Genomic DNA, 13,248 nt, shown 5'->3' on the forward strand with positions numbered 1-13,248 from the left:
CACTTACAAAGTATTTTAATTGAGTTTTCCTCAGTATGGACCTAGATGCAGATCAGTTAGAATGTTTAGTACAAAAAACACCTATTGTATATGATCCATCTTTTTCAGGAGTATCACAGCAACAATTTCATTTCCAGAATTTGGGAAGAAATAACATCTCCAAGTACTAGACCTCAGTTCGTTGCTCAGCAGACAAAAATAAAATGTAGTTTACTATTGAAGCCTCTCAGAAGAATATATATTCTCCACTCCGCAACCTCACCGAAAGTGAACCTCATTCAAGAATTTTTCGTATTAGAAGAGACAATATAGCACAGTTTTCAATCTCCTAGTACTTAATCGGCGTTCAATTCTAAATCGTAATTATTGTGACGCGAAGTCCGTCAAATTATTCAAGCATCGCATGCAACTCATTGGAAATACAAATTACTAACAAGTATATGTATTTAAATCAAATATCAAATTTAATTTACTCATGAAATTGATTCGATATGTTCTCTCTGATTGAGGGTTAAGAATAAACTTCCAATGCAAAAAAATTGGTTGTCTGTAAAGTCGGTTTACGGACGATAGTTTAACGTGACAACGTCAGGAGTGAAATGAAATCTACAATTTAATTATTGATAAATTTACTTTTATTTGCATTCATTAATTCAAATATGTTTATTACTTAAACGAAGAGATTATTTTAACTATAACTTTTATACATATTTGCTATTTAACTTCTTCCAATCTGTGTTATTCTGTTAAGTATAGGACGATGATAGGAAAAGTAGGAAACGAATGGGAGTGTTTCAAAGTTTAATGTGCCTCGAAAAAATTCAAATCGATGGTTGTTCCAATCGAGTGGAAGAGAGATAGATGCGGCGCAAGCGTACCATGAGCGTAACGGTACACCGCTATACGGGACGATGTGCGTAACGGGACACTTTTTTCGTGCGTGCAGCTGGCGTTCATCGATTTATTAGACGTGGTCACGTCAAAAAACAATAATTGCACAAAACAACTACAGAGCTACGTAGTTAAACTTTGACTGTAATTTGAAACTCCGTGTTGTAACAGTGCATGAATCACTCTCCACGACACATCCCCTGGAGAAGTCCGTGGTGCCTTTGAATATGTATACTGTATAGAAGTCGCCAGCCCAAGTTAAAATTTCTAATACGGTTTTGAGGTAGTTGGTTAATTCACCGCCGCAATCGCCACCATCTCTAGGGCATCGACTTGTGGTGGTCCCTAGCGGACAAGTGTCGAACTCTTCAAACACCCCTTCCCCCTCCCGTTGAACAACCTTGAGCTGCAGTTAATGATAGGTGGGGGGTGCGGGGAATGACAGCGGGCGACAGTTCTGCGCTCTAACGTGTAAATAACAACTAAGACGATACAGGGCGTTACGGCAGCGCACTGCAGCGGTGAAGTTCCCAAGCTGCTCATCATACGCTTCTGAAAAACGTAGAGTAAATCCTATCCACTCGCGACTTCTATACAGTATATATATTCAAAGGTGGTGCCCGGAAGGCCAGCTGGCTCGTGGACGGTGGCGCACTGGTGTACTCACAGGTGCTCTGGACCGCGCTGTGGCTGTGTTGGACAGGCGGAGAGCAAGGGCGCCAAGGCGACGGAGTACGGCCTGGTGTTCGGGGTGTTCGAGCTCGTGGTGTTCCTCGTCAGCCCGCTGTACGGCCAGCACGTGAGTACCGCCGCCACCCCCTAACTACCCCCTAACTACCCCCTAACTAAATTATTCTGCTTGTTAGATTTCATGATTCTGCTCATAAATTTTAATAAATTAAACCATATTTTATTTACATCAAAGGTTTTTTCAGCTAAATAAGTGGTTTTTGAAAGTTTTTTTTTATATGAACTTAAGGGAGATTGTGCCCCGCCACCTTGGATTTTTTTTTTCATCTTTTTTTACCACACAATTCTAATTTTCAAATATTTATCCCAATTTTTTTTTTGGCATTTCGAGGCATAACTCATATCTCCCAGACCTTCTATAGGTACCTGGTTGCAACCACATATTTATCAACAGGCTCTTATAGTCTGTAAACGCCGCGAGGAAATAACTTATTAGCCGTCATGATAATCACACCAGTTCACACGTATTTACTTCAACATGTAGCCGAAGCTAAGTCCCATGTCATATCAGACCAAAATATATATTTTTTTATCGCGGAAGCTTAAATGCAAACGTCAAAATAATAATAGCAAGATGGACGGGCCTGATTCCCCTTAAGTCTTTAGTATACTTATTAACTATGCTTCTAAAATATCGTGTTTTAGCTCATAATTTAATAAAACATTATATAACCATTTGTAATTGTTTATAAAAGGCTTTTACCTACTAAATAAATCCTTATTTAATGGTTTTTTATATGAACAATGCCAAATTATTAAAAGTCGGTCCTAACATGTAATGAAAGCATGAAACCATGCAATTTTAGATTAACCGCAGGGACGTACCCTTCGTGTTATTATGTTTTTTAAATAATATAATTCACAAACTGATAAAAAAATTATGGTTTTCCCAAAGCCATATGAATGTGAGTTTTTTTCAGGCGGGCAGTTCCCGGCAAAACGTCGAAAGCTTGCGCATTTGTGTGTTGTAAGACATCGGTACCAGGACGAGGGTAATTCACGGACCATCTCTTCCTGACAGACATGGACCCAGTCCTCCAGCTACATGGCTCTCTCGTTGCACGGCGCCAAGCTCAGCTTCCCCTATCTAGAGACATGCAAAATTCGCTGATTCATTTAGCGATAGGCTAGCGTCAAAACAACTATACCTTCGTACCGCTTCCGCGATTGGCCCACATTTTATCCGGGGAACTGTGAGCCAACGGGAAACACTAAACCAAGAAAGTGCCGAATTACGGACAGCCTAGTTAAGACATCTCACGCGTCAGTAGCCAATGAACAGGTGTCATTTCCGCGAGTATTTAAAGGACTGTGGAGTCTATCCTAGAGGTCAATGAATCCGCGAATTTTGCAGGTCTCTACTGGCAAAGGCTATGCTACTAGGAGCTCGTATGTCTCACTGACCCTCCCCCAGTAGGCAGGGGCGCTACACGGCCCGGTTACAAACCCACTGTCCTATAAACATAGATCATCTGGACGATGCTGGGGCGTGTATCTGTGTCTCAACACGGGTACAACAGTCTATTTTTAAAAAATCCGCTTTCTCCGCTGGATAAACATAACTACTGTAGTTTCAGTTTATTGTTGTCGACAGGCGGAGAAGAAAGGTATATTAAAAATTAAAAAAATATGGAGGAATACTACATACAAAAATTGTATTCTACATACTGTATAATACATCTGTTTTCTTTTTTAAAATATCAATTCAATTGATTTTAATGTTGAAAATTATTCAATGTATTAAAATTTATCTGGGTGTTACGTGAGAAAATAATACTCTACGCAGATTATAATTAACTTTTTTATCGTATCGCTTAGCGGCTGGTAACTAAAAATAAGGCATCTTTTATCTGCTCAAGGTCCACTCCCGGCGCCTCGGAACAGAAACGGCGACGACAGAAAGCAAAGGCCAATTGCTTTTCTGACTGTCGGTGACGCAGTACTACGGACATCTCTAATTCCGTTAACCCCAAACCATGTCTCTTGCGATAACCTAGGACTAGTCAATCAGAAGAAGGCGTGAAACAAAAAAAAATGATTCGAGTCTTTTAGTATTCGCCAGAATGTGTAGCATATAACCTCGGTAACGAGCAAATTTATGTGTTTTGAATGTTGCAAATACACTTATAATACGAAACTTTGACATAAAATTTAACGTATAATTCTTTCAGATAATAAATATATATATATACGAAAATTTGGTTTTCAAGTAAATTTCTGAACGCGAATCACACGTAGTTTCCACACCCACTGCTAGAAAGTATTAGATTTACCTATTAGTATTCAATTTTTATTAAATTTATGTGTATTTATTTGCTTACTTTTTACAGTTGGCTAATTAAACTTACGATTAGTAACAAAAAAATATTAAATATACTCTAACTCTGTATTCCTTTTTATTGCCTATGTGTCTACAGTTTACTATAACATTTTTGATTACAAATATTAGAATATTCAGTCGTATATACAAATATATTGAAGAAATATATTTCAGTCGAAATGTTAATTTAAGCAGGCATTTTAGTATGTATTTATATTTGTAAATTACAAAAACCGAGAAATTGTAATTTTTTAGGTTTTTTTTCTTTTAGATTTTATTGCCAACGAATTAAAACCTAGTAAGCATAAAACAATTATTTAAATGGTAACAAACGTTTCTATTTAAATATTTTGGTGCTTTGAGCGCGAAAACTAATTGCTTTTTTTCTGTTAATTGTTCAGGTATTTGCTTTTGTGAAACAATAGAACAAAACCGCCCTTTCTCAAATGAAAAGTGTACTTTTTTAACCTCGAGTCACCTCTCGTAGTTAGCAGCGACGTTCTACGGGTGACACAGAATCTTGCATCATACATACGACTGTTCTGCTTTCACACACAAAGTATGAAACGAACTGACGTGCAGATGTTTTATGTGCAAACATCTTAGCTCTCGGTGTACGGCATTTGTTATGAGTAATTTCGTGAACGTAACGGAAGTCTTAAAAAAAAAGTCGCATGGAACGGAAATGTGTTATCACGGTGCTGCCATCTGTGGCCGATGGCACGAACCAAAGATTAATTATATAATTTAAAATTTTGCTCTCTAAATCGAATGATTCGATAGTCGACGTAGCTGCGCCGGCAACGGATTCTACGTGTGATTCGCCTACATGAATGTAGTTGAAACAATTAACGTATTATGTATCACACTCGGTATTATCCTCACTAATATTATAAATGCGAAAGTAACTCTGTCTGTCTCTCTGTCGCGCTTTCACGCCAAAACTACTGAACCGATTTAAATGAAATTTGGTACACAGATAGTCTAGAGCCTGAGAAAGGACATAGGCTACTTTTTAATGCGAAAAAACGGTTGTAAGGGGTGGAAAGGATGGAAGTATCGTCATTTTTAGAGAGCTAGAAGCTTGAAACTTATTTTTTAGGCTGTTGATTCGATATAAATAAATATGACATCAAAGTTTGTAAAAGTTTTACCATGAAGGGTGTAAAATAACAATAGGGAATAGGGGATGAAAGTTTGTATGGAAATATGTATGGTTTATGTGAATGTTTTATAAGTTTGCGACAAGAGACAAAATATTAGAGCTATTCTGATGTAACATTTACGGAGTCATTACAAAACGTGAAACTGAAGTTAACGCGAGTAATAAACTTGCCAAGCACCACGCCGTACACAATGAGCGCTGTTGCGTCCACGCGGGGGGGTGGGGGGGGGGGGCGAGCGCGGCGTGGTACGGCGCGGTGTAGGTGGGGAAATATGCCTTAGTGTGCTTACCCGAACGGGCAAACACGTGAGGGCAGACTACTGTGCCACACGCATGCGAATACTGATTTTTTCCGGTGCATAGTCATTATTATCCACTGCAAATTGATTACAATTCGATTTGCTTACAGGATTTTTTGTTTATTTAATTAATGTTCGTCGTGAAATACAAATAACTTTAAGTTTTTGGGTTAGGTTATTAAATATTTTTTTTTCTTTAGTTGGGTCATTGTTTTGTTTATTTAATTCGTCAAAAGTAGATTACTTTCGATTTTAGTTAGATGTTATTACGTCATTATTATTTGTTGTATATTTGGATATTCGCTAGGTACCTGAGAACGGTAACTCCTTTCGTTTATTTTGTAATAACGAACAATCTCAGTACAATTTTTTTTTCATAAGATTTTTGTTGGTTTTTGTGAATCATACATAAAATACCATTGTTGTCATTAAATTTGTAGTTGGTTTGCTTATGTATTTTCGTATTACGAATTTTTCATAATCTTTTGCGTTCTTTATGTTCTTAAAAAAAATAAGTAGGTTTATTTTGCTTTGATTATGTTCTTACGTTAAGTGTAAAAAGTTATAGTATAGAGGTTTTGTTTATTTGGGTCAATAAAAGTAGTTGAATACTAATTCATTTAGGTTCTTAAATATAATTTAGGTTCTTATAAAATTGAATAAATGTAAATAAGTAATTTTCGTAATAGGAACTTTTGTTTTCTGTGTTTACGGACAAAAGTGAAATAAAGTGTAAATAGTTATAGGTATATTGTTAATTTGTATTAATAATAATACTTTTCTAATCAAGATGTTAACATTTTTATTCGTGTACGTTAGATAGCAGATTTTTTATGTTTAATTACGTTGTTTTTATTCTAATATGCCTAGAAAACGCAAAAGGAGAAAATGTGTTGACACCCCGTATTCCAATAATTTTGACTGATTTGCCATTTCAATTTAAAAGAGTGCAGTTTCCCTTAAAAGCAGCATACCTTATGTACTTATATACTTAAATAATTTAATAAGCTCTTTGCAGTGAAACACTGAAAATAGCTCATTAAAGTATTTATACGTGTGTGTCTTATTTGTAAAATAATAAGCTTAAATAATTAAAAATGCTACCCAAAGACATTATTCCACGCGGACGAAGTCGCGGGCACAGCTAGTTTTTAATAACTCTACATTAAACTTCGTGCCCGAATTTCGTAATAAGTATAAGTGTATTTGCAACGTGAGAAGCCATTAATTTGCTCGTTACCGAGGTTATATTTTACAGATTTCTGGCATGTACTGAATGAGTCGCTCACATTATTTTTTTTTTTTCTGTTAGCTTATCATCTGTAATTGTTCAATCAATTTTTCTTTTAAATAAGTCCAGTGACATTAAAAATCGGAATGAAAAATAAATAGTAAACTAACTGAAAGATTAAGGAAGAATAATAAGATTTTTTCAAGCAAAATTTAGAATAAGTTGAAATTTTCATTCCTGTCGGGGTTCGAACTGTCACCGAGGGAATGATCAACTGTGTGCTCGCCCACTCCAGTAGAGGAAGAAGGTGAAAACCTCGTGGCTTTGTGACCAGCGGGCGCTGTATTGTCCGTAGACGTGCTTGCACAGTTGTTATCTCAGTATTGTCCATAACGATGTTTGTTCTTCATTTCCAGCTGAACAGGCTCGGGCCGAAGTTCCTCTTCAACGCTGGGATATTCACAGTCGGGACTTGCGCCATACTCTTTGGGTAAGCGTGGTCCACTTTACTAACGTGCATTGTCTGGTTGGAGGGTTTTCATTTTTGATCATCCCATAAAAATGTGCTCTTTTCCCGTGCAGCATTTCGGTTTGCAGTAGGCTTTGCAGATTGACTTATAATCGAACTAGTTTTTGCTTTGAAACTCGCACTCAAGCGCCATGTTGTTTTTGGTGTTAAACATCTTATCCCCTTGCACACGTCATTTGGTAGAAGTAAATTTATGAATGTAACTTCTGTCGCATGGAACGGAAAAGTGCAACCACGGTGCTGCCATCTGTGGCGGATGGTGGAAAACAAAGTTAAAAAGCTAAATGTAAACTTTATAATATTAACGGTGTAATGAATTTTTACAAAATGGGCAGTATTTTAATAAAATTATTTGTGGAAAGTTCAGGTCCAAAGCAAGAATTTGTTTTTTTTTCATGTCTTTTTCGCTTTTATCGGAGCCGTTTGGTTATAAAGTTAAAAATTTAGGTCCAGCAGGTGTGGAACCTGCGTTTGATTCGCGTTAAAAATTTATTTAAAAACACAATTTGTGTATATTTATAATCTCTGTATTATTTTTTAAGAATTCTACGTTAAATTTTGTGTCCCTAGTTTCGTATTATAAACTTATTTGCAACATGAGCTTTCAAACATAAAGACGTATGATTTTGCTCGTAACCGTGATTATGTTACACATCTCTGGCTAGTACTAAAAGACACACTCACCTTTTTTTTCTTTTTTTTCTGTCATTTCTCTCAAGTGTTGTTTCCTCCCTTCCATCTGTTGCTCTGTTAAAAAAAAATTTAAAAAAAAATGTCGTTTACAATTATAATGAGTGATTGGTGAACACCTTCAATGGGAAGTGTGTATCATCTTGTAACTATCAGTTTGGCAGTATTAATGAAATAAATAAAAATTTCTTTAGTTGGTTCACACGGTTTGTTTTATTTTAGCCACTTCTTTACATTTTCGTTTTCTGTTAAGACAGTTTTACAGGCACTTGATCTTCTTGCTTAGTTTTAATCGTGGAAATATTGCCACTAAAACAATTATTATTAACTTAAATTTTAATAAGTGAAGTAAGCTTGCAAAAAATATAGCAGAGATAACAATTTTCATGTACATTGACAGTTCGTGTAATGTGTCCAACTTAAGGTGTGAATGTACGGAAATTTTGGAGTCGGTAAGGAAATTTTACATTTTAAATGCGGGAAATTCACAGAATGTTGTTGGCAACACTGGTCTCTCTATCGCTTATAAGAAAGAGTGCCCGGAGTATGAACGGCGAAATTTTTACTCATATCTATATATCGGTCTTTCGATATATCTTCAGGATGATATCGATAAATCACGGATTCTAAAATCCAAACTTTTGCCCTTGATTTGCTTATTATGAAATTAAAATTAATGTATCAGTAGATTAACATTTAGTTCTTGGCATATCTGAACATTTAAAATGAAAATACCTAAAAAAATAAATATTTAACCCATTCTTGCAAAAGCCAAGTTGGTTTTTACCTGCCAAAATTTACCAAATAGTTATAGCAATGAAAGGTAAAAAAAAAGTAAACAAAAATTCTTAAAAGATGCTCTTGAGACTTGAGTTAATATGTCATTATCGGGTCTTATTATGGAGTACTTATACTACTAGTAATGGTGTACAATCAACATGTGATTATATATATATTGTATGGTGAAAATATTATTTTATATCAGTTCGATATTATTGGGACAGAATAACATTATTAGAGTCCCGGAATTTCGCGGATTCCTCTGGCCTCAGGATAGAATTCAAAGTTATAGGTATGCTCGACCCATGTTAACTTTCCCATTGGTTGATTTCCTAGCGAGAACATTTTTATCCTTGTTATTTGGCACTACCTGATTCGCTTACTTCTCTCCTAGCTGGACATCGTTGGCTCACGGTCGTAGAGGGGGCGTGTCCAGATAACTGCGGTCCAATCATGAACACAGCGCGACAGTGTGGAGGTTTGCATTCTAGCTTGCGACTAAATGAACGCGCGAAAATTCCGTGGCTCTAAACATTATTGAAAATATCTATTCGAAAGTATCGATGTTGTCACATATATATATATATCGATGTATCGTGCTCCTAGCGAAAAGGGAGAGGTGATCCCACACCGCCGCTGTCTGTTCTCCCCCGCAGGTTGCTGGACAGGGTGAACGAGCACTACCCCTTCATAGCGCTGTCCTTCCTCATCAGGATCGTAGAGGCCATGGGCAACGCGGCCTTCCTCACCGCCAGCTTCGCCATGATAGCCAAGGAGTTCCCGGACAACGTGGCGACCACGTTCGTGAGTGGAGGCCTCCCGCGGAGCTGCGCGAGGTGGCTCCGAATCCCAACCGCTAGAGACCTGCAAAATTCGCGGTTTCGATGGCCTTCGGGATAGACTGCACACACCCCATGTACACTCGGGGCGAATAACGCAAGTTCATGGGCCGCCGACTTGTAAGTCGTCCCAGCTGGTTTTGTCTGTGATTAGAATCCTTCTTCGGTCGAGGGTTTATAACTGGTTGAGATTCGTCCAGACGAACGGTAAGCCAATAGCAAAATTATCTAAGAAGTATATGTGTTTGAATTCTAGCCCATCACCGAATGAATCCGGGAAATTTTGCAGGTCTCTGCCGATCGCTAAGAAAGTTGGTACTCGGGGGGTTTCTGAGGTCGCTGAAAACGAATCTGAGATCCAATTTTATAAAATCAAGATGGCGGCCTAAAAAAACCGTTTACCATTTCCTACAAACTTTAATCAATCGCTACGAAATTTGGTTAATTTTTTTATTATTATTTCCCTTGGAAGGGACGCCAGAAATACCACTCTACCCGGTCCAAAGTTAGAATTTCTTAAGTTTAAATTTCATTTTTTTCGATTTTTGGCCAGCCATTTTGGGATTTGGAACCACCGTGGTCCGGGAACGTACCTCGGGCAAGACAAGACAGCTCGTTCGAACACACTGGATACCATAATACCGGACAGCCTGTAGCAGAACGCAAAATGTTCAGCAATCACATTTTATAGGCGAGACGCAATTATTGTTAACTTTCGGTTCATGAACTACGCAACGTAAGTATTGTTAACTTCCAACTTTCATGCGGTTTGGCTTGCGTTTCCGACGGCCATATTTGAAGAGAAGTGTTCTGAAAACTGTTAAATACTCAGACGTTTAGTGCATAAAGGCCCACTGTTTCTTTTTATCATATGCATCATGTTTACACTTGTTAAACTTTCACACAGTGAAATAAATTAACCATTTTAAATCGAATTATTGAAAATTTATTTATTTTTCATGAAAAATTTGAATTATCAAAAGACATCCGGGGTAGACTTTTGTTTTCACCTGTGTTTGTCAATGACATCTGGAGACACGTGCTTTTAAACGACTGTGATCACCTTACGTTGCTTGCGTGTTAAATCGTTATGTTCCTTGCGTAGTTTATAAATTCTGCATTAAACTTGTATACTTACATACTAAAAACTACACGCTTGAATTCCTCAGTAAGTTGTAACGTAGCTACTGTAACCTATAAACCACAAGAACTTAGCTTGATATATGTTTTCAATTATTTAAAAAGATAACTTGTTGAACTTTGATCAAACCCACCAGAGTAAAGTTCATGAACTACGGATACCGTGTGCGTGATCTGTGTTTGCGAGAAGTGAATGCATAAATAAATTATTTTCGTATGTTATCAGACAGCAATTTCCATCACTCAGTGATTTCCCGTATCTTGAATCGCCAATGAATAATATATTCACGTCCAAATCAATGAACTTTTCATGAATTTGAAGTAAATTTTCTGGCGTGAGTATAATATTCAGATAATGATACAGCAGAGTGCCGTATTCATAAGACAATTTAGCTGCTAAGCACACTGGCCACTCAATTTCCACGCTTGCTTTGTATGTCACAGAATTTACAAAATGGTACCTACGTAGTTTTATGACATATGTACAGAAAATAGGAATATGCAAATAAAAATAAATAGTAAGTCCATACTATGGATGTAAATTCAACAACCTAGTTTTCAATTAAATATGATTATAATTTATCTTGCTTAGATAATTGTACATAACATTAATGTAAATTATATTTAATAAGATTTCGCATGCATTTGCAGCCACCGATTGAATTGCTTCACTTGTAGATTATTTCGACGTCAATGTTTAATGATTAGTCTCCCACTTTTCGGTCGAATTTGCAGTCTTAAACTTCAGAACTTCAGATAATCACTTGACTACTATACACTGGACGTGTGGAGCAAAAATTAAAACTATGTAAAGTATGTTTGTGTGTTATGTATGTTTTGAGACATTTCATATGTTACATGTTACTGAATCAGTTATAGTATACACCTCCAAACATTTTCGTGGTCTTTTTTTTTAGAATTGTAAAATTACCACATAATCTCTCAAAAAATATAATTTTGAGCTGACTTTTTTTCGTACAAAGAAAGAAAAATAACGCGTAACACATAACTTCTTGAATAAGAATATTCTGCAGCTTTGAATGATACGCATTGACCATTTAAATTAATTTTCTTAGATAAGTTTGAGAATATTATTTATTTTTTAAATATTTAACACAAGTAGATGAATGCGTGATTTTTGTGAAACAATTACACGAAACAGCTGCAAAATTTGATAAACATAATTATTTTAAAGAATATGTGTGTACTCGTTATACTGATAGTTTATGTCTTGTTCCCGCTGGTATATGGTCATGTGTTTCAGGCTTCTTTGGAGACGTTTTTCGGGCTTGGACTCATAGTCGGTCCGACTGTAGGAGGAGCGCTGTATGAGGTACTCATAGCTGTTATCTATACACCTCATACTCTCATTGTGGGTATAAATATTTCTCACATCCCCATCCTTTCAAGTCACCATTTACCAATGTATTTTGTAGCTCTCTGTACGTACTCTGTACGTTCCAATGAATAAAAAAACTCAGCTTACTTAATGAGGTTCGAGTTTGTCTAGAGAGATTCGATAGCCACAGCCGTCCACCAAGAATTCGTTTATTTATTTACATATTTGTTTAAATTTCACCTATCCTGTAGCATCACTCATGTACTAGACCAATAAGTACAATAGACTTGAATAAACGTTCACCAAAGAAATACGTTAAATATTTATAATATTTAATAAAATGTGTGATTTGAGTCATTTTAAATTTCATTACCCATCACTCAACTGAACAAGGTGTTTCTTAAATAGCCCTAAGAGCATAAAACTTTTTAAAAAATGTATTCTTATGCAAGTGCACAACTATTTAAAGTAACATTTTATTATTTTTTGTTGCCTGTAGTAAAATATAAAATATCCGGTACCTATACAAGTCGCGCCTGATGGGTAGGCCACTTTTTGGCATTCACGGTATAATCGGTACTGGTTATCTGGACGTATAAGGGTGTCGAAATGTTAGGTGCAGCAGAAAAGTCATAAAATAAGCATTTAATTATAAAAATAAATATAATACTAATGTACGTAACCTTACTTATGTGCCCTTAACCTGTTGAATCCAGGATGATGTTAATAAACTTATTTCTATTTCTTGTGATTGGAAAATACTTTTACAAACTGGTTCTTAACTTACAACGATGAATCGTGCTGTAAATTAAAGGGACCAACGTTAACTAAAACAAATTGTAAAATAGATAAAAACCGTTTTGAATCGGTCATTAGGAAAGTGGAAGTACACAATTATATTTTCAATGTTTTCTCTGCATATTTCGAGCACCGATGTGTGTGTATATATGTGTATGTGTGTGTATATCTAAGCAGGTACAAAATTCTTTAGGGCAACCAATTTTTTTTTGGGGGGGTTGGGGGTTCCGGGGCAAATATGTTTCCAAATCTGAAACTTACGGCTCATTTTCACGTAACATTTATTTATTATTGTTTTATTACAACTCCTGCCTATATTCAACTACACGACCATTCAAAATTAATTTTTGTCATAAATTTAATGGAAAACTATGTATATCAGCCGGTCACAATTTTCTTAATTGTGGTTTAACAATCCAAGTTCTGAAAATCCAACGACGTAGAATTGTTATGGAAGAAAAAACTTATCCAACCAAG

At 36.2% G+C, this 13,248-nt stretch overlaps 1 protein-coding gene across 1 annotated transcript in view; it reads left to right on the forward strand.

Moving 5' to 3' along the window:
- The window catches only part of LOC134531824 (MFS-type transporter SLC18B1-like), a 52,857-nt gene that overhangs the window by 14,108 nt on the left and 25,501 nt on the right, over positions 1-13,248 (forward strand). The window contains exons 2-5 of the mRNA XM_063367785.1: positions 1,595-1,690; positions 7,073-7,146; positions 9,312-9,459; positions 11,899-11,967. Of these exons, the coding sequence (XP_063223855.1) occupies positions 1,595-1,690; positions 7,073-7,146; positions 9,312-9,459; positions 11,899-11,967 (387 nt within the window). The remainder of the gene's footprint in view (positions 1-1,594; positions 1,691-7,072; positions 7,147-9,311; positions 9,460-11,898; positions 11,968-13,248) is intronic.

This window comes from Bacillus rossius, chromosome 5, assembly GCF_032445375.1.
Source record: "Bacillus rossius redtenbacheri isolate Brsri chromosome 5, Brsri_v3, whole genome shotgun sequence".
Classification (NCBI taxonomy): domain Eukaryota; kingdom Metazoa; phylum Arthropoda; class Insecta; order Phasmatodea; family Bacillidae; genus Bacillus; species Bacillus rossius.